Source organism: Vulpes lagopus, chromosome 8, assembly GCF_018345385.1.
Source record: "Vulpes lagopus strain Blue_001 chromosome 8, ASM1834538v1, whole genome shotgun sequence".
NCBI lineage: Eukaryota > Metazoa > Chordata > Mammalia > Carnivora > Canidae > Vulpes > Vulpes lagopus.
The window spans coordinates 52,280,393-52,305,647 of NC_054831.1; the positions used below are offsets into that span (position 1 = coordinate 52,280,393).

The following is a 25,255-nucleotide window of genomic DNA, read 5'->3' on the forward strand; positions in this document are numbered from 1 at the left end:
TACCTCAAATTTAATGATCTTTTCTTAGCTTTTCACATTTAAAAAATGTCATATATCCTCATTTTTTTTCTATCAACAGTTAGATAAGGGGAGATATTCATAAAATTTGACAATTGGAAAAGATGGGAGGGATCATCAAGTCCTAGTCCTTGTTTTCAAAGTTGAGACTGAGGCCAAGGGACATTAAGATCAAGATTAAACAGCTAGCTGGTGGTAGAAGTAGAATTGGAAGCTACATCTTTTAACATAAAATGTTCATAAATTACCACTCAATACAGATGATATAGCCAAGCATGGCTTATTTTTAAATTTTAATTTATTGATGACTCAATTGTAACATGGCTTAAAACGTTTTCCTTCCTGGGGTGCCTGGGACACTTGGTGGAGTGTCTGCCTTTCGTTCAAGTCATGATCCTAGGGTCTTGGGATCCAGGCCCAGTCAGGCTCCCCCCAACCCTACCCTACCCAGCCCTCTCCAGTTTTCCACTCATGCTCTCTCTCTCTTCTCTCTCTCTCTCATAAATAAATAGAATCTTTTTAAAAAATCAGTTGAAAAAAAGTTTTTAAACCTTTTCTTTGTAAAAATAGTCTTAAAAAACCCACATGCTAAAGGCAGTACTGTTAGAAAGTTATTCGTTTCTCTACACTTAAAATAGTTGTTTTTATTCCCACTGAGAATTAACAAAATAGAATTTTAACAAAGACCATTAGACAGAATATAGTTCAAAATTATTCCTGAAGAACCATTATTTTTCAAGTAGACCATGAAAGTTTATTTGAAGCAGCACAGATTCTGAACCCAAGAAAATAAAGGCAGAGAGTTCTATTAAGATGAAAGAATGGAAGTAGGTACCAAAGAGACACACAATAGTGTCCCCTACAAGCCTGATAAAAGAAATGTGTGTATGTATATTATGTGTACATGCTAGCACTTTTGTGAATGGAAGGACAAAAGATAGGGTTCGAAAAATTATTCAAGAAGGAACACTTTTTCATTTGGATAGCATTTCCTTTTGAAAGTTTGGATTTTGGGATGCCTGGGTGGCTCAGTGGTTGAGCGTCTACCTTTGGCTCAAGTCGTGATCCTGGCATCCGGCATCAGTTTCCACATGGGGGGCCTGGTTCTCCCTCTGCCTATGTCTCTACCTCTCTCTCTGTCTCTTTTATGAATAAATAAATAAAATCTTAAAAAAAAAGTTTGGGTTTTGAGTATTTCTGTTCAAAGAAAAGGACTAAACAGCCAGTGTAAACCCAGTTTAGCATGTATGTCAAAATGAAAGTAATAAAGACCTGGTCCAGCCTACTCAAGGGCAACCACCTTCCTACCCTATACTGACAACTATTCCTTAATTTTTCTTTGAGAAAAATGCTCAGCTTTTTAATGAAATAGTATTATCTAAGAATAATTACTGAAATCTTACTACATATAATGACAGGCACTGAAGCTAACTGATAACATTTTGTAGGGATTAAACAAGATAGTGCATGTAAAGCACCCAGCCAAAGTAAGAACTCAGTAAATTTGCTTACATGACTTCTTTATCTATTCCAAACAATACTTGGAAGTATGAACTATCTCCATGCTGCAGAGGAGAAAACTGCAACGCACAGAAGTTAATAATTTTATTTAAGTTTACAGAGCTACAAAACCCAGATCATGTCTGACTATGGAGCTAGTGTTCCAACCACTACACTTTAGCCATTTGTTTTCTTAGCATGTTATCTGCTAAAAACTTGGAATGCTGCTTTTATTTATTTATTTTAAGATTTTATTTATTCATGAAAGACGCACAGAGGGAGAGAGAGAGGGAGGAACAGACACAGGCAGAGGGAGAAGCAGGCTCCATGCAAGGAGTCTAACGTGGGACTTGATCCCAGGTCTCCAGGATCACACCCTGGGCTGAAGGCGGCACTAAACTGCTGAGCCACCTGGGCTGCCCAGAATGCTGCTTTTAAAATGGTGGTGGTGGTGGGGGGGGGGATTCAGGGGAAAAAAAAACATTTTTATTGGTTTCCTGTTCTAAATAAAGTGATGAGAAAATTTTGAGAAAAATACATTAAATTATAAAAATTTATAATTCTAAAAATTGTAATACAGATATGTTTCTTAGAACAATTCAAACATACCATAGATTTTATAAACTTCTATTTTGTGCTAGACACTCTTTAGAATAACTGAAAAAAAATATGGCCAGGCAAATTAAAAGGAGTGAAAAAGGGTTATTGAAAAATAAAATGGGAGAATCTCAGTGTTGTGTTAAAGATTCCCAATTTATGGAAATGTTAAAAACACCCTAGTCTCACAATCAAATCTGCTGTGATCAGCTGCAAGATTTGGATAGGTCATAGATTTTCTGTTCCAGTGTGTTATTTGGGGGCATGTATATGTATGTTCTGCGTAGCAACTGCCATGAAATTGAAATAATATATTCTTCCTTAATATTTGTATTTGCAGATGTCAAAGATTTTTCATTATATTATCTTATTTGTTTATTGTAATGGCCTAAAAAAGAAAAACAAGCATTATTTAGACTAAGAATTTAGGCTCAAATTAAATCATTTCTATAGGGTCATACTGCTGGTAAATGGTAGACATAGATTAGCATCGAGCTCTTCAAACATGGAAGCCAGTGTTCCTTTCACTACATAATGCTGTGTTTCACTGTACCATGTTGCTATTTTGATTGCAAAATGTTACTTATGATTTGACTGTTTTTACACCAAGTACTCACCCTAAGGGAAACAGTAGCAGCCTGTATCAGAGGCCCTGACCCCTTGGGGAGCTTGCTTGACCAGATTTGGAGATTGAGCAGTCACTGGGCAGCCACCTGGTGAATCATTTGGCAATTTGCTGTGTGGAGGAGTGCGTAGCAGAGCTCTTTGTAGATTTAAACATAGGAATGATACAAAGCTATTAAAGGGAAACAAAAAATTCAAGGAGATGAGTATATTTTATATAACTTAGTTATATAAAGTGTATATGTAGGTACACTCAAATGTAGGTAGATAGATATTTTGTTGGTCTTTGATTTCATTTGAGGACATGTTTAACTTGGCTTTGTTTTGTTGACTTAGCGCTTTATACTGTATATACAGGGGGTGGAGGTAGGGGTCCGGGGGGTGGAATCAGAAAAATAAAACAATCTATAGGATAAAATAGGATTAAAGTGTCCTGTAAAAATAGCTCATGTTTATTGAGCAGTATTTTTGTGTCGGGTCCATGATAAACAGTATGCATTAGTGATTTTACTGAATCAGTATATCAACCTACATGATAGATTCCATTGATTCCTATATTATGGATGGAGAAACCAGAGTTTGAGTTAAGTCTGGATCAAAGTGGTTCACCATGTTCTTTTTGAAAGAAAAAATTTTGGAAAGAAATGTAGCTAAACATTTTGGTTAATTTGGTTAATATTTTGGTATTAAATACCAAATATATTGCTAAAGTATAGCAATCTGCTTAATTCTGTGTCAGAATTCTGTTCAGTTTTATATAAGTATAAAAACCTATTTTATTTTGCACTGTTTCACAGGATAGAAATCTTAACTGGTAATAAGGATGGTACTTTACATTTATGAGATCTTTGTGCTTCTTTCAAAGTTCATATGTCGGACTTCATCAATTAAAAGAATAACTTGATCAGAAAAACTTTCATTTCCTTGAATTGCCTAGATCAGAATTTTCCAAAGTGTGCTTTCATAGAATTAAAGATAATGATTGATAGTACATAGAAAGGGGTTGCATGGTTAGAGAAATTTCAAAAATACTGTGATAAGCATTAGTAAATAGATTTCTTTTCTGTCCTGATTCTATGCATTGTGAGCCCAGACCTATTTTTAAAAGAAAGATAAAATAGTATTTTTCTAACTTACTGGTTTTGTATGTAACTATGTACTTCATCTTAGAGTATACACTCTGGGATTGTTTTATGGATCATGCTTTTGAAAAATGCTAAACTGGGGCACCTGGGTGGCTCAGTGGTTGAGCGTCTGCCTTTGGTTCAGGGTGTGATTCCAGGGTCCTGGGATCGAGTCCCACATCAGGCTCCCCACAGGGAGCCTGCTTCTCCCTCTGCCTATGTCTCTGCCTCTCTCTGTCTCTCATGAATAAATAAATAAAATCTTAAAAAAAAAAAAAAAAGAAGAAAAATGCTTAACATCTCGGAAGAAATGCTTCAATTTTAGACCTTAAATATTGATATTTAAGAGATTTAAGACCTATATTTGCAATCAACTCAGAATGACAGTAAAATTGTTAACCTTAATTTGTGTAGACTTAGCACTATTGTTATTCAGAGAACAGAGGGGTGCCTGGGTGATTCAATCAGTGAGCATCCAGCTCTTGGTTTCAGCTCAGGTTATGATCTCAGGGTCCTGGGATCAGCTCTGAGTGGAGCCCTGTGCTCAGCAGAGAGTCTGCTTGAGGGTTCTTTCTCTCCTTCTCCCTCTTCCCTGCTTGCACACACTGCCCCCCCCCCAAATAAATAAATGCATTTTTAAAAAATGTAAAATAAATAACAGCAAACATTTGTTCTGTGTCTCAAGCCATGAAAATTCAAACTCATTGTTTATTTTAAATGTTCTACTAAGGCAGTATGTATTCTTGTAATAATAAAGAAACATCAGTATACTTTATAAATGTCCCTGAAGAGGGTATGCTTAAATGAGTTATTGCATATTCATAGGATAAGTATCTGTCAAAAAATAATCTTAAAGACATTTAATGAGGTGACAATATTCTCAGATTATATTTAGAAGTGAGGGCCACAAAACAATATTCAGTATTATTCCAATATTACAAAACAAGCAAAAGAAAAATAAAACCCGGAAAAGACTGGAAGAAACAAAAACATCAAAATGTTAACTTGATTATAAAGAAATCAATTAAACCCAAAATATAATATCCAAGTACATGTTTACCATAGTGTACCTGTTTGTTTTCTGTTGTTTTCTGGCTGAGGAGTCTAATGTTTGGGAAACTTAATTCAGAAGAAATCTTAGGATCTGGACATGACAAGTGTCCTTATCACTAAGGATTTGAACAGACTGGGTTGATTTTTTGTTTACTGATTTCTGCAACTTTAAAGATGGTAGCTATGTTTTACTTCCTCCTGTAACCAGGATTGTGTTGTGAAATAATAGAATGTATTCTCTTTTATTATATCTCATGTGGGAGGTGCTGATGAAAGCTACTCAGTCCCTGGCCATGTCCTGATTTTTAGCCTCCAGGTGCTCTCGCTTTGTGGGCAAGTAACATTAAAGTATCACAGAAAAGTACTGGGAAATCACTTCAAAATTTTACTCGGCTTTGGCTTGCCTGGTAAATGATTGATTAACATGCTTCAGGCACCACTCAGCCTATGACTCCTCCAATTCACGTCTCAGCTCACCACAGTAAATTTTCCACCCACAGCGCCCTATAGAAGTCGTGCTTGCTGTCATCTCCAGTGATCACCTCCCTCTTTGTGGTCCTCCTTATTGACCCCTTTGGTTCTCCTTGAAATATTATTGACCTCATTCTCCCAGCCTTGCGTCCCTGCATCTCCATTCTCTTCCTGGCTCCTGTTCCTTTGCTGTCTCCTAGATGTTGGTGTTCCTCCAGCTCTGTTCTCCATGCCCTTCTCTTCTCACTCCATGAATCATTCTTCACACCTATAATCTTACTCCTTGGGGCTGAAATCACTCCCTTTCCCTTCCCTATTTTGGAAGAGAGGAGAAACTGTATTTAGGGTGCTTATCTAAGTAACTGGCACAATGATTACTCACAGTATCATAAAGAAGAATAGAGTGAAAGTAAAACTTTAATTTCACTAATACTAACGTCCTAGGTAATAGAGAAGATAATTCTGTGCCCTGAGTTTCAAAAGGAAAATGATCTCCTTCCTTGGGTCATAGAAGCAATAGTAACTCACAAAAGTCTCTCTTGAAAGCCTTCTTCCCTGTCAATCTTTTTTTGTCTACCACACACTAATAATTTTGTCTTAAACATTCCAACACAAATTTCTACTTCATTAACAGTTTTTCTAGTTTCTCCAAGTTTCATTTCTTCATCCCATGTACCATTTATCCCATACTGATTTGTATATGTTGCTTAGTAAAACTAGTCCTCAAGGTATAGCATATTTTATGTGCTCAGACTGTAAGGCACCAAAGGTTATCCTACCTTCCCGTTCCCTCCCTCTCCTCCCCCCTTGGCCCTCTCCTCTGGTCTCTCTCCCAACTCTCATATTTATGCCCTTGCCCCTTACAACCTTGCACAAACACACACCTGGGATATACACAGCAGTCTGTCAATTAGTGCCAGTCATTGGATTAAATGGATTAATAGTAATTTAACAAAATTCAGTTTATATAAGTACTACCAAATATTTTTTTAAATATTTATCTTTAGTTCTTCAATTTTCCTTGTTTTCTTTTCATTCTTTTTAAAGATTTTATTTATTAAAAAAATATTTTATTTATTTATTTATGAGGGAGAGAGAGAAAAAGAGAGAGAGCATGAGCAGGGTGAGGGGCAGAGGGAGAAGCAGGCAGCCTCCCTCCCATGTGGACTGGATCTGGGGACCCCAGGATCACGACCTGAGCCCAAGGCAGACCCTAAACCGACTGAGCCACCCAGGCACCTCTTTCCTTGTTTTCTAAGATGGACTTTTGTTTTTCTGGCAAATTAATTGTGGAATGCATGACATTCCTATCAAGTTACTAGGTTGTTATTGTTCAAGTTTCAAATGATTTCCCACTTATGACTCCCACTTATGCATCCAACTGCATCATGCATCAGGTAGCCTAGTAGTATCCTTGTTAACATGAAGCCATAGAGGCCTCATCAACTGCCTACCACAATTGGGAGGAGGGGGAGACCAGATGATGTATGGGACCTGGGAATTAAGGAACCCAAGTCCTAAAAATGGTTAAACTTACCTAATCACCTTTTTTGTTTCTAGGGGGTGTGGTCTAAATTCTGGCAAAATTCTTGCTGTGATCAAGGTAGATTTTGTTTAAATTTAGGATTTTAAATTACACAATAAGATATATTTTATTATCTTTAAGTTGTAAATTTCAATACTGCTGGCACCACTTTATGAATTATTAAAAATATTCTAATTCATTCTCAAACAAGCCCAATTTGTTTTTGTTTTTTTTTTCCTTTTTTTTTTTTTTTATTTTGGTTAAAGTTTGTATTGGGGATGAAGGTGAAATGAAATAACTTTGAATCCATCCTGCTACAGTTTTCTAAGATTAATAACTTGTTCTTTATTCTTTTAAGGTAGAGATAAATTATTCCTGGTTATATTCTGAATATATCAAAGCTAGACCTTAAATATTGTGTACAGAATTCCATGTATAAGTCAACTCTGAAAATAAATTAGTTCAGGTGTTGTTTCTTCGACACTGTATTAAATATATTGCAATTATATATTTCCAGGGGTGGGGGAAAACACATGAAAGAGTTTCCAGTTTTTAATATTCCTACATTTTATATTGGAAGAATTCTTTGGTACCATTTCATTATATACAGCTTATCATGAAAATAAAAAGCAGTTAAAAATGATAACTTGGAGTGAAAATGTATTGTCAGTCTTTAGTGCTTTTGCACAATGCTTTCCATTATGGCACTGTATCACTGTCTCATGTTGAGATTATCCATTCACACATTTTAAAGAAATGAATTTCATATTTTCCCAATTAAATGTAAAGGCAATATCTCACTTTATTACTAGCTCTGCGAGGCTACAGGGATCATGTCTTATTTATCATTGTTCTCCAGCACAAACTGCTTTACCTAGTTTTTTTTTTTTTTTTTTACCTATCACTTTATTACTAGCTCTGCGAGGCTACAGGGATCATGTCTTATTTATCATTGTTCTCCAGCACAAACTGCTTTACCTAGTTTTTTTTTTTTTTTTTTTTACCTAGTTCTTAGTAAACCTGCAATCAATATTTGTTGAATACTTAAAGGAATGGAGAATCTAGATTCTTGCAAGCAGAACTGGCATCATGATTTTTTAAATCTTATTGTCCCATCAAAGAGAGTTTAACTTCTTTGGATCACTATCCTCTGGATCACTATTTCTTGCCCTCCTTCCTTCCTGCCTCAGAGGAACACAGAGGAACGTCTAAAGTTAATCCATTTACATTTGCTTTCAGTATACAAACATGGCCACATCAGAAACAACAAAATCTGTGACCCAGATAGCTACCCCTTTGACTCTGCTTCTCCTCCCTTCATTGCCAAGCCTCTTGAAAGGGTAGGCCATATTCAACATCTCTTTTTCCTCACTTCTAGTTCACTCCTCACTTCACTTTATAATCTGGTTATGTGTGCTTCACTCTGGAATCAGGCATCAGGGATTTCAGCTTCAGCTTTGCTGCTCACCAGCCTATGTGACCACAGGCAGGTCTTGCAGCCTCTCTCACAGGACAGATCTCATAGAACTCAATAAAAATTAAATGAGATGGGATCCCTGGGTGGCGCAGCGGTTTAGCGCCTGCCTTTGGCCCAGGGCGCGATCCTGGAGGCCCGGGATCGAATCCCACGTCGGGCTCCTGGTGCATGGAGCCTGCTTCTCCCTCTGCCTATGTCTCTGCCTCTCTCTTTCTCTCTCTCTCTGTGACTATCATAAATAAATAAAAATTAAAAAAAAAATTAAATGAGATAATGCATTTAAAATGTACTTCTGCATTGCCTGGCACATAGTAAATGGTGGTTATTATTCTTACTGATTGAAAGTGTAATAGGAGTTCAGAGATGAGAAAGAATGGTGTAGGTTTAAGAATGATTTTGAATTCGCCTAACCACTCACTCACTCTTCCGATTAGGAAATTAGAACCCAGAATGATTAAGTAGTCAGAATTTCATGGAGGGCATGATATTTGAATTAGATATTGAAGGATAATAATAGTTTACAACTACTGAAGGTTTACTGTGGGTCAGAGACCATGGATTTACATAGATTGTTTTATTGAATCTTCCAAACTTTCCTGTGAGGTGGCATTTCAGTAGCTAGGAATATATGGTCAATCTGAAGCCAGACAGGGAGAATAGAAAGAAAGGAATGAATGAAAATCCAGAGGCAGGAAAGACCTGCTTGCTGATTTCTAAAGATGGTGAGGAGACTTAGCAGCCAGAGTGAAGAGTTTGTTTTAAGCAATAGCAGGAAACGAGACTGGACAAAGTTTTGAGGCCCTAGCAACCATACCAAAAAAGAAATAAAATAAAATAATAAAAAATTGGCTTTTTCTAATGGGCAAAATAAAGAGCAGATATAAATAAGTGACTTGGGTAAGGGAGGATACATATGGAATGGGGATTTAGGCACACTGATCTTGTGGCATGCATTATGAACCCCTGTTGTTCCTCATATCCCCATGAAACCAAGCTTCTTCCAGCTACTACTTGTCACCACTAGCCATTATGAGAGTACCTGCAGCTTTCTGTAAAGTAGGTGGTTAATATCAGTTTATTGAAAGAATGCATGAACAAAGGATGGATTGTAGGTCGCTTCTAGACAGGAAGTGATGAGAGGTGGGACTATGGTTAAGATGATGGGAATGGAAATAAGGAAATGAATCCTGGGTACAATTTCCAAGAATAAATAATAAGACTCAGACACATATTGGCCATGAACTAAAATTCAGAACCGTATTTCAGGTTTATTATATATAGCAAACTGCAGTGCCAGAGCAGTTGCATTTCACACATTCTTTGTTGTGTTTTCAGCAAAAGTTCTGTATTCAGTATAAATTGAAATGAAGCATATTTCAGCATGATGATATTTTGAGTAATTATAATGACGATTAAAACTTTTATCTCTTTAACTTTCTGCTCCTACTCCCTCAACCCAAGTTCTTACCAGTTTTACCCTTACCTGGTTTGTTATTGGAGTCTCCTACTGAACTCTGGCCAAATAAACCTCCTTACCTTCACATACCAGCTAGGTTTGCCTCCTCTCACTGTTTTGTTCTTAGAGTTGCTTTTTCCCATCAATACTCTATCTTCTACTAGTTCATTGCCATTGCCAACTGGAGTATGTTATCCTTCACAACCAAATCACATGCTATCCCCTCCATGATCAGTGCTGCTGGAACTGCCTTTTTCTTCTGAACTTCATAGCACTATCCTTCACCATACTGCCTTGTACTGGTCATTTGGTTAACTGGGTATCCCTTTATCACAATCTTTCTTGTATTCCCTACATTTAAACCTGATGTACTCCTGACCCTTAGGGGGGAGGGAAGTGAATTCAGTATGAGGTTTGGGATTCCAGCCTTTGAGTCCTTAGGGAACCAGTAGGACTGGGAGTCTGAAAAATGTCACTCAGCAGGCATATTATTTGCAAAAAGGCAAGCTTAACTTGTAAGCATCTCTCCAAACTTGCCATGGAGGGTGATTCTAGAATTTCTAGAAAACAAGGACCTGATTTGTACAGTGCTCAGTAGGGATGTAGGAAAAAAAAACCATCAGCTGTTATTTTAATGCCGCTTAAAAATACATATATTTGTTCCCTTGGTGGTTCACTCATAACTTAAGACCCTAGTTTGTTCTATAAAGTCTTAGTCTATAAAGTCTGTAAAGACTTTTTGAAGTCTTTTGTAAAGCCAACAGAAGTCTACTTGTAGGATTTTCAGAAATCTAATATTGTACGCTGGAGAGGACTACAATATAATAGTGAGTTGAAACTCTTATACCTGCCTAAAGAGGCATCTATTCACAGTACGGTTGGCAATTTTGAGGCTCCCATAATTTGACATGGGCTCTCGTGGCTGCCTTCGCACCTGCTGCTTCCCTTGCTGAATATACTTTTCTTCTCTGCATTTTTTGACAAGGTTAACTCATATTTATCCTACACAGTTTGACTCAGATATCATCTCCTCCAAAAAACCTTCCTTGAATGCTTTCGTAAGAGTCACTGCATGTGGACTGGGTGCCACTCCTGCCTCTTCTCACAGTGGCCTGCACTTCCATCATTAAGCTTCACATGTGGCCGTGGTCATCTGTAGGTCCTTTTCCACGAGTTCTGTGGGTGACAGGTAATCAGCAGCATACTTAGAAGGCCAGGAGGATTCACCAAATGTTTGCTTATTGAATAAATGCAGTCTTAGTATAGGAAATGTAGATGAAAGTCGCTCGGCCTCACAGAGGTTAGTTGCCACTGTTAGAGTTCTAGGGTAGTTTTTTACAACTGTGATCTACGCACTCAATGTCTTCTGCCCTCATGGTAACCTGGAAGGTAGAAGTCTGCCTATGTATGTGCTTGATGCCAGGAACAGTTCCCATCTAACCCAGTATTTCAGAATAGGGATTATTTTTACTCTGTAGCCCCCAAGGGGAAAAGCAGACTAATAAACCATTTCTGTACCTCAGTGAACGTTTGAGTGTTTGTTGGCAAGCCTGTGAAACCCACCCCGACGGTCTTTCTAGATTTTTAAAATATCTCACGGAAAGACCTTTCTGGATACCAATTTTCATGTGTTATATAAACCACATCCATCTAAACCTCTTATAATAATATTACAGTTTCAACACCCCCCCCCCCGCTTTTTTTTTTCTTTTTTGATTTGGCAGGAGCACTACAGGTCTTTTTGTATGATTCAATTTTAGAAAGTTTTTCAGAAGACACATGCTAAGTGTGAACCCATGGCTCTGTTGAAGCAGCATTTTCTTTCAGAAAAAAAAAAAAAACACAAAATTGTAAGGTACATATAACCAATTGACTCTCAAATTCTGAAGTAGGTCTTCAAATTTTTTTCCCTTAAGGTGACAGGGTCCGATAATAACTCCTTTTGCTTCGGTTACAATAAAAGAGTGAATCTAGGTAGATAAAATGCAAGACTAAAAACAAAAACAAACCCAACACCTACTTGGGAGCGGAGTAGGGTGCCTCCCGCTTCCATGGAGCCCGTCAGATACAACCCAGGGCCTCATCAGACTAAAGATCCTCGCTGTGAAAGTTCGCCCCAAGTGGCATCCTGCCCCTACTGTCGTTTGTATCTTCCCCTTGAAGACCTGCGTTCCCCCACCGAGTCCGCCCGGGGGGCGCGCCCGCTGACCCCCGAGGGCGCCGCGGCCGCGGCGTCTCCCCGCCCCCGCCGGCCGCTCGCGGTGACAGGTGCCGGGCTGAGGCAGCGCCCGCAGTCGTCCCGCCGCGGCCTCTCGCTCGGCCGGCGTGCGGGTGCGGGTGCGGGTGGCTCGCCTGCACCTCCGCCTGTCGGACCGGGGCACCGGGAAGGAGGGAGGGAACGGAGGCCCGAACGCCCGTCCGCCTGCCTGCGGGCCACGGAGGGCGGGGGCCGCGAGCGCCGAGAGGGAGCGGCGGGCGGCGGGCGGCGGGCGGCGAGGCCGGCGGGCGCCGGGGGTTGGCGGGACGCGCGCTCCGTGCCGGCGCCGGCCTCGAGCCCGCGCTCCCCCCCCCCCCCCGCGTGCCCGCGCCGCTGCGCGATGCAGTGTGGGGAATGGCTGGGGTTGGCTGAAGAGCGCACAGTGGAGTTTTAATGTCCGCCATGTTGGCCATGGCGTATTGAAGAGAGCGAGCGAGCGAGGCGCGGAGCGGCACAGCCTCCCACCCTCCCGGCGGCTGTGAGTGCCCGGACGGCGGGCCCCGCGCTCCGCCCCTCAAGTCCCCGGCAGCGGCAGGCGAGTGGGGACCGAACCCCCGGTTCTCCATGATCCCGCTGGCCGGGGCCGTTTCCCCAGAGCGGAGAGGTATCTGCTGCGCCTGAGATGAGTAAACTGTCGTTTCGGGCGCGGGCGCTAGACGCCTCGAAGCCGCTGCCGGTGTTCCGCTGTGAGGATCTGCCCGACCTGCACGAATACGCCTCGATAAACCGGGCCGTGCCGCAGATGCCCACCGGAATGGAGAAGGAAGAGGAGTCGGTACGTGTTAACTCCCCTGTCCGACCCGGCGCCAGGCCCCGCTCCCTCTGCTGCCTGCGGCGGCGGCGGAGCAGCAGACCCTCACAAAATGGCCGCCATCTTCTCCTCGCCGCCGACTCCGGTCGCCGGCCGGGCTTCCCCCCGCTCTCCCCGGCCTCGACCCCCGGCCGCTGCGGCCCGGCGGGGCCCCCTCGAAGGCCACCCGCCGACCCCGGCCGCTTGTCCCCGGGTCCCGCGGAGTTCGGGAGCCCGAAAGGCACAAAGGGGTCACGTGACGAAGCTGCCGGCAGCCATTTTGTGGTGTTAGTTGTTGGGCTGGGCCTTGTGCATCCGGAGAGGGGAGCGGGCTGGGCGGCGGTGGGGGTGCGGGAGCCGGGAGCCGCGGTGCGCCCGCCTGCAGCCCCTCCGCGGGCCGCTGGGTGGCGTTCCAGGGCCGCCTGGGCCTCCGCGCGCGCGCGCGCGGCCGGCGCTGGGGAGCGCGGGTTCCGGGCTCCGGGCAGGTGGTGTAGATAGCCGGGCGCAGAGGTCTAGGTCCAGGGGGTCCCCCGCCCCGCAGCAGCATGCCGGGGGTCCCAGGCGTGCGCGGGACGCCTGACTGTCGGAGGAGAGGCCCCTGGCTTTCTGGATTCTCTGTCTGGGACTCTGCCCTCCTTCCTCCCCGAGTCCAGTTAGTCGGAGGCTGATAAACCGTCCCTGAATTTCTCCTTCGATCTCGGGAGACTCCGTTGCAGACTCCTCTTGGGGTACCTAGGTCTCTAAAGCCTGGAACTATATTATTGCCTTTTAAAAAAATAATAAAGTGTCAGTTCGCCTTCTTTCTGGTTTCTCGACATAGGGGAGGAAAAGACCCGATTTAAGACGTTACAGACCTAGATTTCGAGAGAGGGTCCTTCCTGGTCGATAACCGAACTAAAGTTGGTTCGCTTAGAAGCGTTAGCGCTGGCCATGTCTATCGGGGCGGGGGGCTCCGGGCTTGACTGTTGGCAGCTCATAGACATTTTGTCACCGCGGCGGCTTTACCGTGTCGTGGAAACCGGGTTCAGACCCAGGGGTAATGGACTCTTCCTCTCACCCCTAGATGCTTGACGGCTCCTAACCCTAAGGAATCGCATACCTTGGTTTTCAGGTGCAGCCACTTAAACAGGGTGCAGGGTACTGACAGTTGAAGGAAGTGAAGGAGTCCTGGATTTGTGTGCTACAATCTTGTGGAAAATTGTACTGTAATACTTCTACTTGGTGCTGTAAGAATTTCAAATGTAGAAATTATGCTTTGTAATGTTGATTTTTGAAAATAAAGCTGTTTAAACGGTTTGGGTTCTTTAACCTTTTAAAAGTAAAATAGCTGTGACAGTTGAATGTTACTGTTGAGGGTAGTGTACTGAATCTAACTTTACAGATTAGCTAAGTGATAAGTATGTAGTAGAGATTGTCTGGTGCGGTTCTGACTTCTCAGCACTTATCTCTGAGACAGAACCTCTTAATTTATTTTTACTTGTATCAACTTCAGAGTAGACTGGTGCCATTTGTTTATTTTTAAATACGTGATTTGTTTTTAAAAATTAAAGTACTTGTGACTGCAGAATCTTGTCTTTGGTTTTATTTTTGTTTCAGTTTATAAGTTTTACAGATAATATTTTCAAGTTGGGGTGTTGGTGTTATACTGCTTTGGAATCTAATTTCTAGTTCTTGTTTTGCAGCCGAGGAAGGTGGGGAGAGCCTTTGATAAAAACAGGGTAGCACTACAGTACACTTTAGACAGGTAGTTAAGTCCTGCCTCTGTGACTATTTGGACAGTCCCAAGAGCTACAACCTGAAATCAGAGCTGAGCTCAACTGTGAAGTATCAATACTTGTTAAATTTTACAGATAGTTTTTGTTCACAGAAATAATTTTGACATTTTATACTGCAGTGCCTATCATTAGTAACACGTGGAGTCTCTCTTTCTGAGGGACATGAGGGATTTTTTTTTTTCCTTCAGACTTCTTTACCATCATCTAGTTAGGATTTGTTTCACTTTACATGCAACTGCAACTATGATCAGTGCAACATAGACCTCAGGAATAGATTCTGAATTTAATAGAAGAATGTAAACAGTACCAGGGAAACGACTGCTCTCCAGTCCTGTGGTTCATGCTGTCAGTAGTAGTAAGTAGTAGGCCAAATAATTCACAATATTGAAAGTAGCATGTTACATGATACTAAAAATACTAAATTTAAGTAAGGGTAGTTGAATTCTGAGCTAACCTTAGAAAAACAAAACTTTTTGATAATTTGCTGAAGCATGATATACTTCTTAAAATGACAAATGGTTAAACAAACTTTTGCCTTTGATTGACATTTATGGTGTCTCTTAGGTCAGAGTGCCCTAGAGCCTGAATTGAGGGTCTAGTTTAGAAAAAGTATAATGGTGTGTTGATCATGAAAAATGGGACAGATTTAAATGAGGATAGTTTTGTATACACCACCTGATTAAGAGCATTCATGATCAGAATGTATCTGCAAAATTGTCATGTGAACTGTATCTGGTAATTGTTAACATATTTTGTTTCTATGGCGAATAACAAATTCTAGATCTTCACACTAAGAAAATAGAAGTTATTAATGTACTCCCATTTAAGCAATTTTAATAATGTAAGCTGAACACACCGAATTAGGCATGCCTCTTAATTTTTAAGAAACAACTTTAAGTAGAAATCCTCAGTTCCCTGCCCAAAAATGACTTAGCTCAATTTTAGAAAGTTATTTCTTATTATTGTAGTACGATTGAAAAATAACTCCAGATTATAATATATTGAAGGATTTGACTGAGTGTTAGATGTTTAGGGATTTAATGTTTGAATGGGTACACTGTAATACATTGTAACTTGTTAATTCAAAAAATAACTTTGTTAAGTAGGCTTCATGCCCAGGGTGGAGCCCAACATGGAGCTTAAACTCATGACCCTGACGAGATCAAGAGCTGAGCTGATGTCAAGGTTCACCCAGGTCCCCTAGAAGTAATTTTCCAAATAAAAATCAATAGGCTGTCAGCTCCAAATGAGATATATGAATCCCTTTGGGGGTTAAAAAAGACAAAAGTTTAAGCAAGTTAGGAGGGCAAATGTTGCATCATTATAATACTTGAACACTTTTATTAAAATTATAATCTTAAATTTGAGATCTTTGAAGTTAGGGAACGTTCAAATACTGAGTTTAGTGCCACAGCTTCACCTTTAATTGAAAACATCACTTTTCCAAGATGTCAGTACTATTGATGTTTTTATTAAAATTGATTTATGTTGGTTAAAATCGGAGCTTTACATTAAATTATAATTTCCTTTATGGATACTTACCCTTTAGGAAAGGCATTCGGGAAATACTGGTTTTAAAGTAATGATAAATTGGAGCTACCTGGTTCCTGTTGTGTATAACGTTTTCAGTGGGATATTTAGGATGTTATGGCTCCGTTATGAGTGGAGAGTTAATCTTTCTTCTCCTGGTACCTAGTCTGGTTTTAGCAGGATAGGTGATGTCATTGACATGTTAACGATATCGCATTGATACTACCTTACATAGCCACCTTTGACACTGTTAGAAATAGGGTCTAGCCTTTTACAATCCAACACCTTGTTTAGTAGGGTTCTCTCTCACCAGAGAAAATGGTCTCATACACCTGCTTTTCTCTTTTAAAACTGCCACTTTTCATTATTGGTCCTGTATGCAATATTATTAAACCCCAGTTAAGGACCATTTATAAAGTGGACAGGTTTTTGTTTTTAATTAGAGGAAAATTTGGAAATATATATCTCTGATAGGAAAAGTAAGCACTACCTTTTCAAGACTTAAGAGTCTCATTTTCCTATTTTATAAAAAAAAAATTTAAATGATCAACTTAAAAGTTTCTCACTTTTTGAAAGAAACCAAGAATCTTTTTTCCTTTAAAATTTTATAAACTAAGATCTTTTAGTCCTTGTAATTTTTTTTTTTTTAAGATTTTATTTATTTATTCATAGAGAGGCAGAGACACAGGGAGAGGGAGAAGCAGGCTCCATGCAGGGAGCCGGATGTGGGACTTGATCCCCGGTCTCCAGGATCATACCCCAGGCTGCAGGCGGCGCCAAACCGCTGCGCCACCAGGGCTGCCCTAGTCCTTGTAATTTGTAGCTATAAAATTAATCTAGATTTCTCCCTTCTGTCTTGGAAGTAAAGAAAAATATGTGAAGTCTCAATTACAGTAGGAGCAAAGTTTAATTTTTGCAAACAAATTTTATAATTAGAAAAGAATTCGAAATTGAGGGTCTTTTTTTTTTTTTCATTACGTGGCAAAAAGTCTATGTAAAACCCAAGATAATTGAGAAGGAGTAGTCAAATTTAGTTTCCATCCTGCCAAGATTTATTTAATTTTTTTTAGTGATTTTTAAGTAAACTTTACACCCACCACGGGGCTTGAAATTAGGATCCCAAGATCAAGTCACGTACTCTACTGACTGAGCCAGCCAAGTGCCGCTCCCTACCAAGATATTTTTGAGTAGAAGTTTCTAAGCTGAGGTTCTAAGGATTACATGGAAATAATCCTGGAAGTAGTGAATTACCACAATATGTGTATAAAATTTTGTGATGATGTATTTTTCTAGGAGAAAAGTTCACATTTTTCATCTGTTTCTCAAAACATTGGTAAAGAGGTAGAGAAGAAAGCTCAAAGTTAAGCACTACTTACTCTCCTAGAAATTTCAAATGAACTTACTTTGGTTTTATCAGTATAATTACGTAGACTTATCATTAGGAGAAGGACAATTGAAAACTAATAGGCAACTCATAAAGAGACTGAGTACTCTTAACTGCAAAAGGAACCTCTTGAAAACTATAGTTTCTAGGTGCCTAACGAGCTCTTACTTCAGTGTACTATTTGATATGTAAAATTTTGGATTGGTACCATTTGTACTTCCATTTCATTTTCTTATAAAACAAAAGTAATAAAAACAGGCTTACGTATCTAATCATGTTTTGTGGATACTTTGTGGTCTCTAATGTATTTTGTCCTCAACTACCATTTCTTTCTCTTAATCAACAGTACTTAATTAAAAGGACTATCTAAATGTAGGGTAGCTTAACTTTTGTAAACGGTAATAACCTGTGTTTACATGACTATGAATTTGTGGCTAGATTGAATATGAAATCAACACTCCTAAAAACAACATTTTAGTTTTCTATTTTGCATTTTACGATCTCATGGTGTATGGTAGTGGTAAAGTTAAACAGATGAAAGATACATGTGTCTATGTACATAAGTAGCTAATGACAAGAGTTCTGTTTGTATACAGTAAGATGTGGAATCTGACTCTGATTTAATTTTCCTGAAAAGTTAGGGGTATTTGTTATCAGCAGTTGGTAAAGACAGTAAGTTTAAAGCAGTAGATAGCTTTTTAAAAGGAGCAGTAATACCATGGAATGAATGATGGTATAGTTGTAATTCTGCTGTTTAAGATAACCAAGGAGGGAATGAGAATTTTATTTTGTAATTTGGGAATAAAGTGAATTGTGAATTCCCAAGTGAAAAGGTGTTATGAAAATATGAAATACTTCTAAAGACAGGGATTTTAGAGTATGTCTTTTACTTCTTAAAGTAAACTTTTGAATCCCTACGGTGTGATAATACCCTTTTTGTAAGAATATATCAATTTATTGGGAAATCAATGAGAAATGATTCAAATGTTTTCAATAAGTTGCTAGAACTACGTTCAGTTACTTCAAGCTTCAGCACATTTATAAATTATGGCAAGTCTTTCAAGTTTATGTTACTTAAAACCTATCATTATAGGTAGTGATTTTGAGCAATTATGTTATAGCATTTTTAAACATGGAGACCCAACTTTGTTCTTTTAAATATATATGAAATGAATTTCAAGTACCAGCATCCTGGTGGTAGGTAGATGAAAACAAAAACATGTTGCAGTTAAATCTATATAACCCATTATTTGAGCTGTAGCTGTGATGAATGGGGTATAATCAGTTCTTCAAAAGAAATAACTCTTCAATTATTTGATGTTACGGAAGTTATCTTTGAAAAGTTCGTTCGGCTTCAGTTATACATGGTGACATAGTTTGCTGAATTTTGTGATTGATTATTAAAGTAAATCATTTTGTTTGAATTTATTTCAGTATAGCAAATTCTTGCTGAAGAAATAGGACACGGCCTTGGAGTGAATCCAGAGGCAAAGATAATGTGAGGTTTAAAACATCCCCATGGGGATCCCTGGGTGGCGCAGTGGTTTGGCGCCTGCCTTTGGCCCAGGGCGCGATCCTGGAGACCCGGGATCGAATCCCACGTCGGGCTCCCGGTGCATGGAGCCTGCTTCTCCCTCTGCCTGTGTCTCTGCCTCTCTCTCTCTCTCTCTCTCTGTATGACTATCATAAATAAAAAAAAAAAAAAAAAAAAAAAAAATTAAAACATCCCCATGGATGGGCAGACAGCCTCTTCTCTGCTGTCCTGCCTGCTGCTGCTTTGCAGTATATTCAATAAACTTCTATCTTCTTTAAAAATAAATAAAACATCTGTGGATGACTTAATACAGTTTCAAATCTTGGTATATATTGAGATGAATTATTTTCATAATTGTGGAATCACAAGTAGCAGTTGTGTATTTTTTTTTTTTAAGGTTTTATTTATTCATGAGAGACACACAGAGAGAGGCAAAGACATAGGGAGAGGGAGAAGCGGACTCCCTGCGGGGAGTCCGATGTGTGACTTGATCCCAAGACCCCAGGATCACGACCTGAGCCAAAGGCAGATGCTCAACCACTGAGCCACCCAGGTGTCCCAGCAGTTGTATATTCTCTGAGAAAATGTAGTTTGCTTTTTATGGCCTTTGACAAATCACTTAACCTTACTGAGTGAACTTCAGTTTCTTAACATGTCTTCCATCTTCTGACCCTACTCTGAAATAGCTCCAAGGAGTGAATAAGGCAGGGTATGTAAAAATGGTGTATAGGTGACTTTTGTTATTACCAAATGCTAATTGATTGTTTAGAATGGCTTTTTTTTTTTTTTTTAGAATGGCCTTTTTCTTGGTTCTGAAAAACTATATTTACATCATCCCTTGTATTTGTGTTTATCTGATAACGAATGTGTTGGATGTGTTCTTTTTCCTTGTAGAATTGTATATGGTTGTGAAAATGTGTCCTTAAATTTAGGTAATAATTGGGAAAATCAATCTAAGACTCAAGTTTTCATCCAAGTTCTGACAGTTGAGTGTGTGCATACATGCTCCCTCTCACCTGGGTTTTCTTAACTGCAAAATGAAGTTAAGGCTATGATAATTTCCTGTTGTAATGAGCATATTTTGTTGCCAATAAATTTGTTTCCAGATTTACTTTATGTGACTATAGAATAGTCATTCAATCTTGAATTAGTTAATGATTTCATTTGCATATTATATAAACATAATTTAAACAGAAATAAAGGTAGTCTGGGTGCATAGATAATTGGTTTTGGTTTAGTCTAGGAAGGTTCACAGGTTCTAAAGTATTTAAAGAATATAAATGGGTGCTGTAGTCACAATGCTTTTATTGTTATGAGAATTTGAAATTGCAGCCAGAATGGTTTTGTAGTGATGGTTGCAAATTTGTGTTTTACTGTAATGTAATGGAGGCTGAAGGGAAACAGAATATAAATATGGCTGTTTCGAAGTCTAAAGCAAGAATTTGATCATTATTCTAATTGATAATGGAGATATTTGAGGTGTGTTGTGCAAAGACTGAGAAAACGGAGATAAATCCATTTTCATTCACTTCGGTAGCAAATACTTGTGCATTTGCTTGGAGGCAAGGACCTGTGGATATAACACTGAACAAACAGGGTTCCTCTTTTAATGGATCTTAGATTCTAGAATATAGGCTCTATTGGGGCAGGAACTTTTATCTAGCTTTATTTAAGTGTTCTTGGCACCCAAAATAGTGCCTGGTATGTAGTAAGTGTTCAATATTTGTTTAATTGAATGAAGTCTGATGGGAAAACAAACCAAAACAAAAAAACCCAGAAGGCAAATAAAAGTAAAAAAATACAACTCTTATGTGGCAGTGGAACAAGATAATTTCAGGTAAAGGAGGAAGGTGGAGTTCTCTTTGTATAGATGGTTAAGAAACATTGGATCTGAAACTTGAATGGTGGGAATGAGCCAACCCTGTGAAGATCTGATGAAGAACATTCCAAGGAGACCCATAGATGCAGAGAGCCTGAGGTAGGAATAGAAGGCCAATATGATAAGGATGATAAGGGCAAAGTGAAAAAAGAACAGGGTGGTATGAGATGAGGACTGGGAATAGTCAGGGGTCCCTATCTGGTAAGGCATTATAGGCTACTACAGGAAGTTTGGATTGTTTTGAAATGAAGTCAGCCATTATAGAAGGAGACAGAAGAAGTGACATGTTAAGAATTGTGTCTTTTTGATATTATTTTTGCCAGCATGTGGGAGAATGAGCCATATTGGCAAGAATGAATTGATGGTGACTCTGACTGGGGTGGTGGTAGTGGAGATGAAGAGAAATGGATGGATTTGAGGCATGTTTTAAAGGTAGAACCAGCAAAACTTGCTGGTGAATCTGAATGTACTAGATGGAGAGAAAGAATCAAGGATTAACTCTTGATTTTTCTTGAGCACCTGGATAGATAAATGATTGGGCCACTTACTAAGATAGGGATAATTGGAGGAGGAAGATATAGAAAGAATTGGGTGTGTTTGGTTTGAAGTGCTTCTTGTCCATATTTAACTAGATATGTAAGAGAATGTAGTGTGTTTAGAGCAGTCTGTACTAGAACTGTAAAATTTAGAAGTCATGGGTTGGTGCTGTAAACTTGAAAGTCTTTGGGAGATAGATGGTTTTAATTTTTTAAAATTTTTAGATTTCATTTATTTACTCATGAGAGATACAAGCAGAAGGAGAAGCAGGCTCCCTGTGGGGAGCCCAATGCAGGATTTGACCCCAGGACCCTGGGATCATTACCTGAGCCAAAGGCAGATACTCACCCACTGAGCCACCCAGGTCCCCTGGTAGCTGGTTTTTAAAGCTGTGCCTTGGGGCTCAGCTAGAGGAGTAGCTGATAGAGAAGTAGGAAGAAAACAAGACTCAAAGTGTCTCAAAAAAGGACATTGGTTAACTATGTCCACTGAAGATGAGTAAGGGAAAAGTGATTGATTAGATGTGTGCTGTTGGCCTATATTATTATAATATAATGGGAAGGAAAGCCCAGTGAAAATGGAAGAAACAAAGGAGTCATAGCAAGTAGAGACAGCTTTTTGTAATGGTTCTGCTATGAAAAGAAGCAGAAAAAAATAGGACAGTGGCAGGAGTAGGCTGGGGGGATCAACAAATGACCTCTTTTAAAAATTAATTACAATGGGGTGCCTGGGTGGTTCAGTTGGTTAAGTGTCTGACTCTTGATTTCAACTCAGGTCATGATCTCTCAAGATCATGAGATCAAGTTCCACATCAGGCTCCAGAGTCTGCTGAGATTCTCTCTCCCCTCCTCCTTCTGCCCCTCCTCATGCATGCACGTGTGTTCTCCCTTTCTTTCTCTCTAAAGTAAATTAATTAATTTTTAAAAATTGAGTCACAGATTTCCTGCAGACACAAAGGGAGGGTAGGACAAAAAAAAACCCAAGGGAACCAAAGCCAGTCCTCAGTTTCTCCCGTCTTTACATAGAGAGTTTCCAGGCTGCAAGCATAGGTAGGGGAGATCCCAAATAGACTCTGACAGCTTCTTTGAGTTGAAGAGAGAAAATTCAGTTTGGAGAGGCTGAAATGACTTCAGGGCAGGATATCAGACATGCACAGAGCTCTAGAAAATTCAGTTTGGAGAGGCTGAAATGACTTCAGGGCAGGATATCAGACATGCACAGAGCTCTAGAGATGCTTTTGGTGTGGCTAAAGACTGATCTCAGAGGTTGGGATTAAAAGCAATTGAAATGAAATAAGAAGAACGGTTCTGGGAGCTCACAGAGGGCTAGGAATATGTTGTGTCATCACTAGCCATAGCAGAAAGACATCCTGAAACACGGGGTGTCAGATCAAAAGTTCTCAAAAGAGTTACTTCCTTAGTAGTAGGTCCCAATTAGAGTTGAAGACTGTTCTGGATACAGCCTAACAAAGATGAAACACCATTCTCAAAAGGATCAGACTCATTTCAAGTAACTTCATTGTGTCCCAGAATAAAGCCCAAGAATGTTCAAAGGAATACTAAAAGGTCCTACAATATAAAACCTAATGTTTGACATCCAATTAAAAAATTACCAGGCATGCAAAGAAGCTGGAAAATACAACCACCAACTAAGGAAAAAAAATAAACAGAAAAGGACCAGGCAACAGAATCAGTAGACAAAAATGTTAAAATAGTTATTAGACTTAGTGTAGAGGTTGGAATGATGTTGTTAAAAGGATAAAATAATCCTATCTCCTCATCTGCTTAGCACTTTGTTTTTAAAAACGATTTCCTTCAAACTGTCTCTCCTGGATCAATTTCACAGAGGGAGTTCCTCACTAATTAGACCAGAGATACTTCTTCCTCTTTAAAAGTAAGAAGGCAGATATGGGAGGGGAAATGCAGATGGATTGTTAGAATTGGCAGTGGGAGAATGAGGTAATTTATCCTACGATTCTGTTTTCTCTGTGAGGTATGAAGTGAGGTCATCACCTCAGAGTGAGGGAGGGGACCTTAAGAGAGACGAAGGTATGTGTGGGGAAGCTAACTTACTAGAAAATGATATAATTGAAGGACTAGCTGAGGGCTCAACGTTTGTATCATTTAAAGTGAGACCAGTCAGCTCACTTGAGCAGTTGAATGTAAGCATTAACCTTGGGTTCAAGCACCAAGTAGGAATACCATAGGAGTTTTTCTAGGTTTAAGATTTGCCCAGCAAGTAACAGAGGAAGAAGAGAGGCGTAAGAGCATGAAAAGTTGTGAGGTAGATTATCATGATAGACCATGGAATCTAGACTGGGTAGGCAGGGAAGGAAGGGGAAGTGGTAGGAGTCATTGAAATAAAAGGCTCTGTGGGAGGGAAGTACTAGAATAGGTGAAACTAAGGGGAGGGTGGTGGTTAAAAAGTGAGATGCTTGATTTTAGATGTCAGGTGGTGGCACAGTTACCAGTGAAGGCAAGAGCTAGATTATAATCACAGGAGTGGTGGCTGAGGTGGGATGGAGGAAAAGATGAATGGGGGTGAGAAGGTCATGATGGCAGAAGTGTATTAGTAGTTGAGAGGAAGACTGGGAGCTCTGTGACTTAACCAAGAGAGTGTGTATGTCAGTTTTGGGAAGTGTGATGGTATGAATTTCTCAGGGGTTATGATTTTTGGAAGGATAGCAAAGTAGGAATAGTATGAGATTGGCAGTGGGAAGCAAGGAAGATGAATAGTTAACGCACCCATAATTATGTAGGACATGGGAAAATAAACAGCTTCTGCTTGAAAGGGCTTAAAAGGGCTACAGGGAGTACTATTTCTGGAAGACACTGCCAGGCTTCAGTTAGGACAAGAAGCTGAGGGAACAATGAAAGAAGTTGAAACTTGTATGAAGACTTTACTGATAAATCTCTATGCTAGAGAACAGAGCAGAAACGTTTAGGAAGGCAGAGAAGGGTGGAAGGTTGGGTCATATTAGGTAATACTGAGGTCAGAAGCCAGGGAATGCTGTTAAATCTTGGGCTCTGTTGGTAAAGAGAGGTTTATCAGGCTAACTTCAGATGCACAAACTGTTCAAGATACCTTCCTAGTTGATAATCTGAACTGTATGAAACCATTCCTGTGGCTAAATATGGTGTGATAGCCTGAAAGAAGGGCATCCCCAGTAGGTAGAAACTGGCTGCCTGATGAATTCCAAGGAGTATCTATCACTCCTGCAGTTAGATACAGGCATAACTCAGAGAAATTGTAGGTTCAGTTTCAGACCATTACATTAAGTAAATACTACAATAAGACCAGTCAGATGAATATTTTGGTTTTCCAGAGCATTTAAAAGTTACGTTTACAGTATACATATATATGTATTATATATATACAGTATATATATATATATATTCTGTATACAGTATATATATATTCTGTTTAGAATTTTTGTAGGGGTTGTTACCATTTTGGAAATAACTTCATCGGGATCCCTGGGTGGCGCAGCGGCTTGGTGCCTGCCTTTGGCTCAGGGCGCGATCCTGGAGACCCGAGATCGAATCCCACGTCGGGCTCCCGGTGCATGGAGCCTGCTTCTCCCTCTGCCTGTGTCTCTGCCTCTCTCTCTCTCTCTCTGTGACTATCATAAATAAATAAAAAAAAAATTAAAAAAAAATACAGCTTCTCTAAAAAAAAAAAAAGAAATAACTTCATCAACATCATTTGTGGTATTTGAGTCAAC

The 25,255-nt window shown here is 39.7% G+C and overlaps 1 protein-coding gene across 3 annotated transcripts in view; it reads left to right on the forward strand.

The window, feature by feature from the left end:
* The window catches only part of EPC1 (enhancer of polycomb homolog 1), a 93,856-nt gene that overhangs the window by 11,881 nt on the left and 56,720 nt on the right, over positions 1 to 25,255 (forward strand). The window contains exon 1 of one of the 3 annotated variants that reach the window (XM_041765565.1): positions 12,457 to 12,877. The exons of 1 other annotated variant lie outside the window; for it this stretch is intronic. In XM_041765565.1, coding sequence (XP_041621499.1) covers positions 12,725 to 12,877 — 153 coding nt within the window. In that variant the 5' untranslated portion in view covers positions 12,457 to 12,724. Of the gene's footprint in view, positions 1 to 12,456; positions 12,878 to 25,255 lie in introns of those variants that run through there. One more of the 3 variants, XM_041765566.1, reaches the window with a different exon arrangement.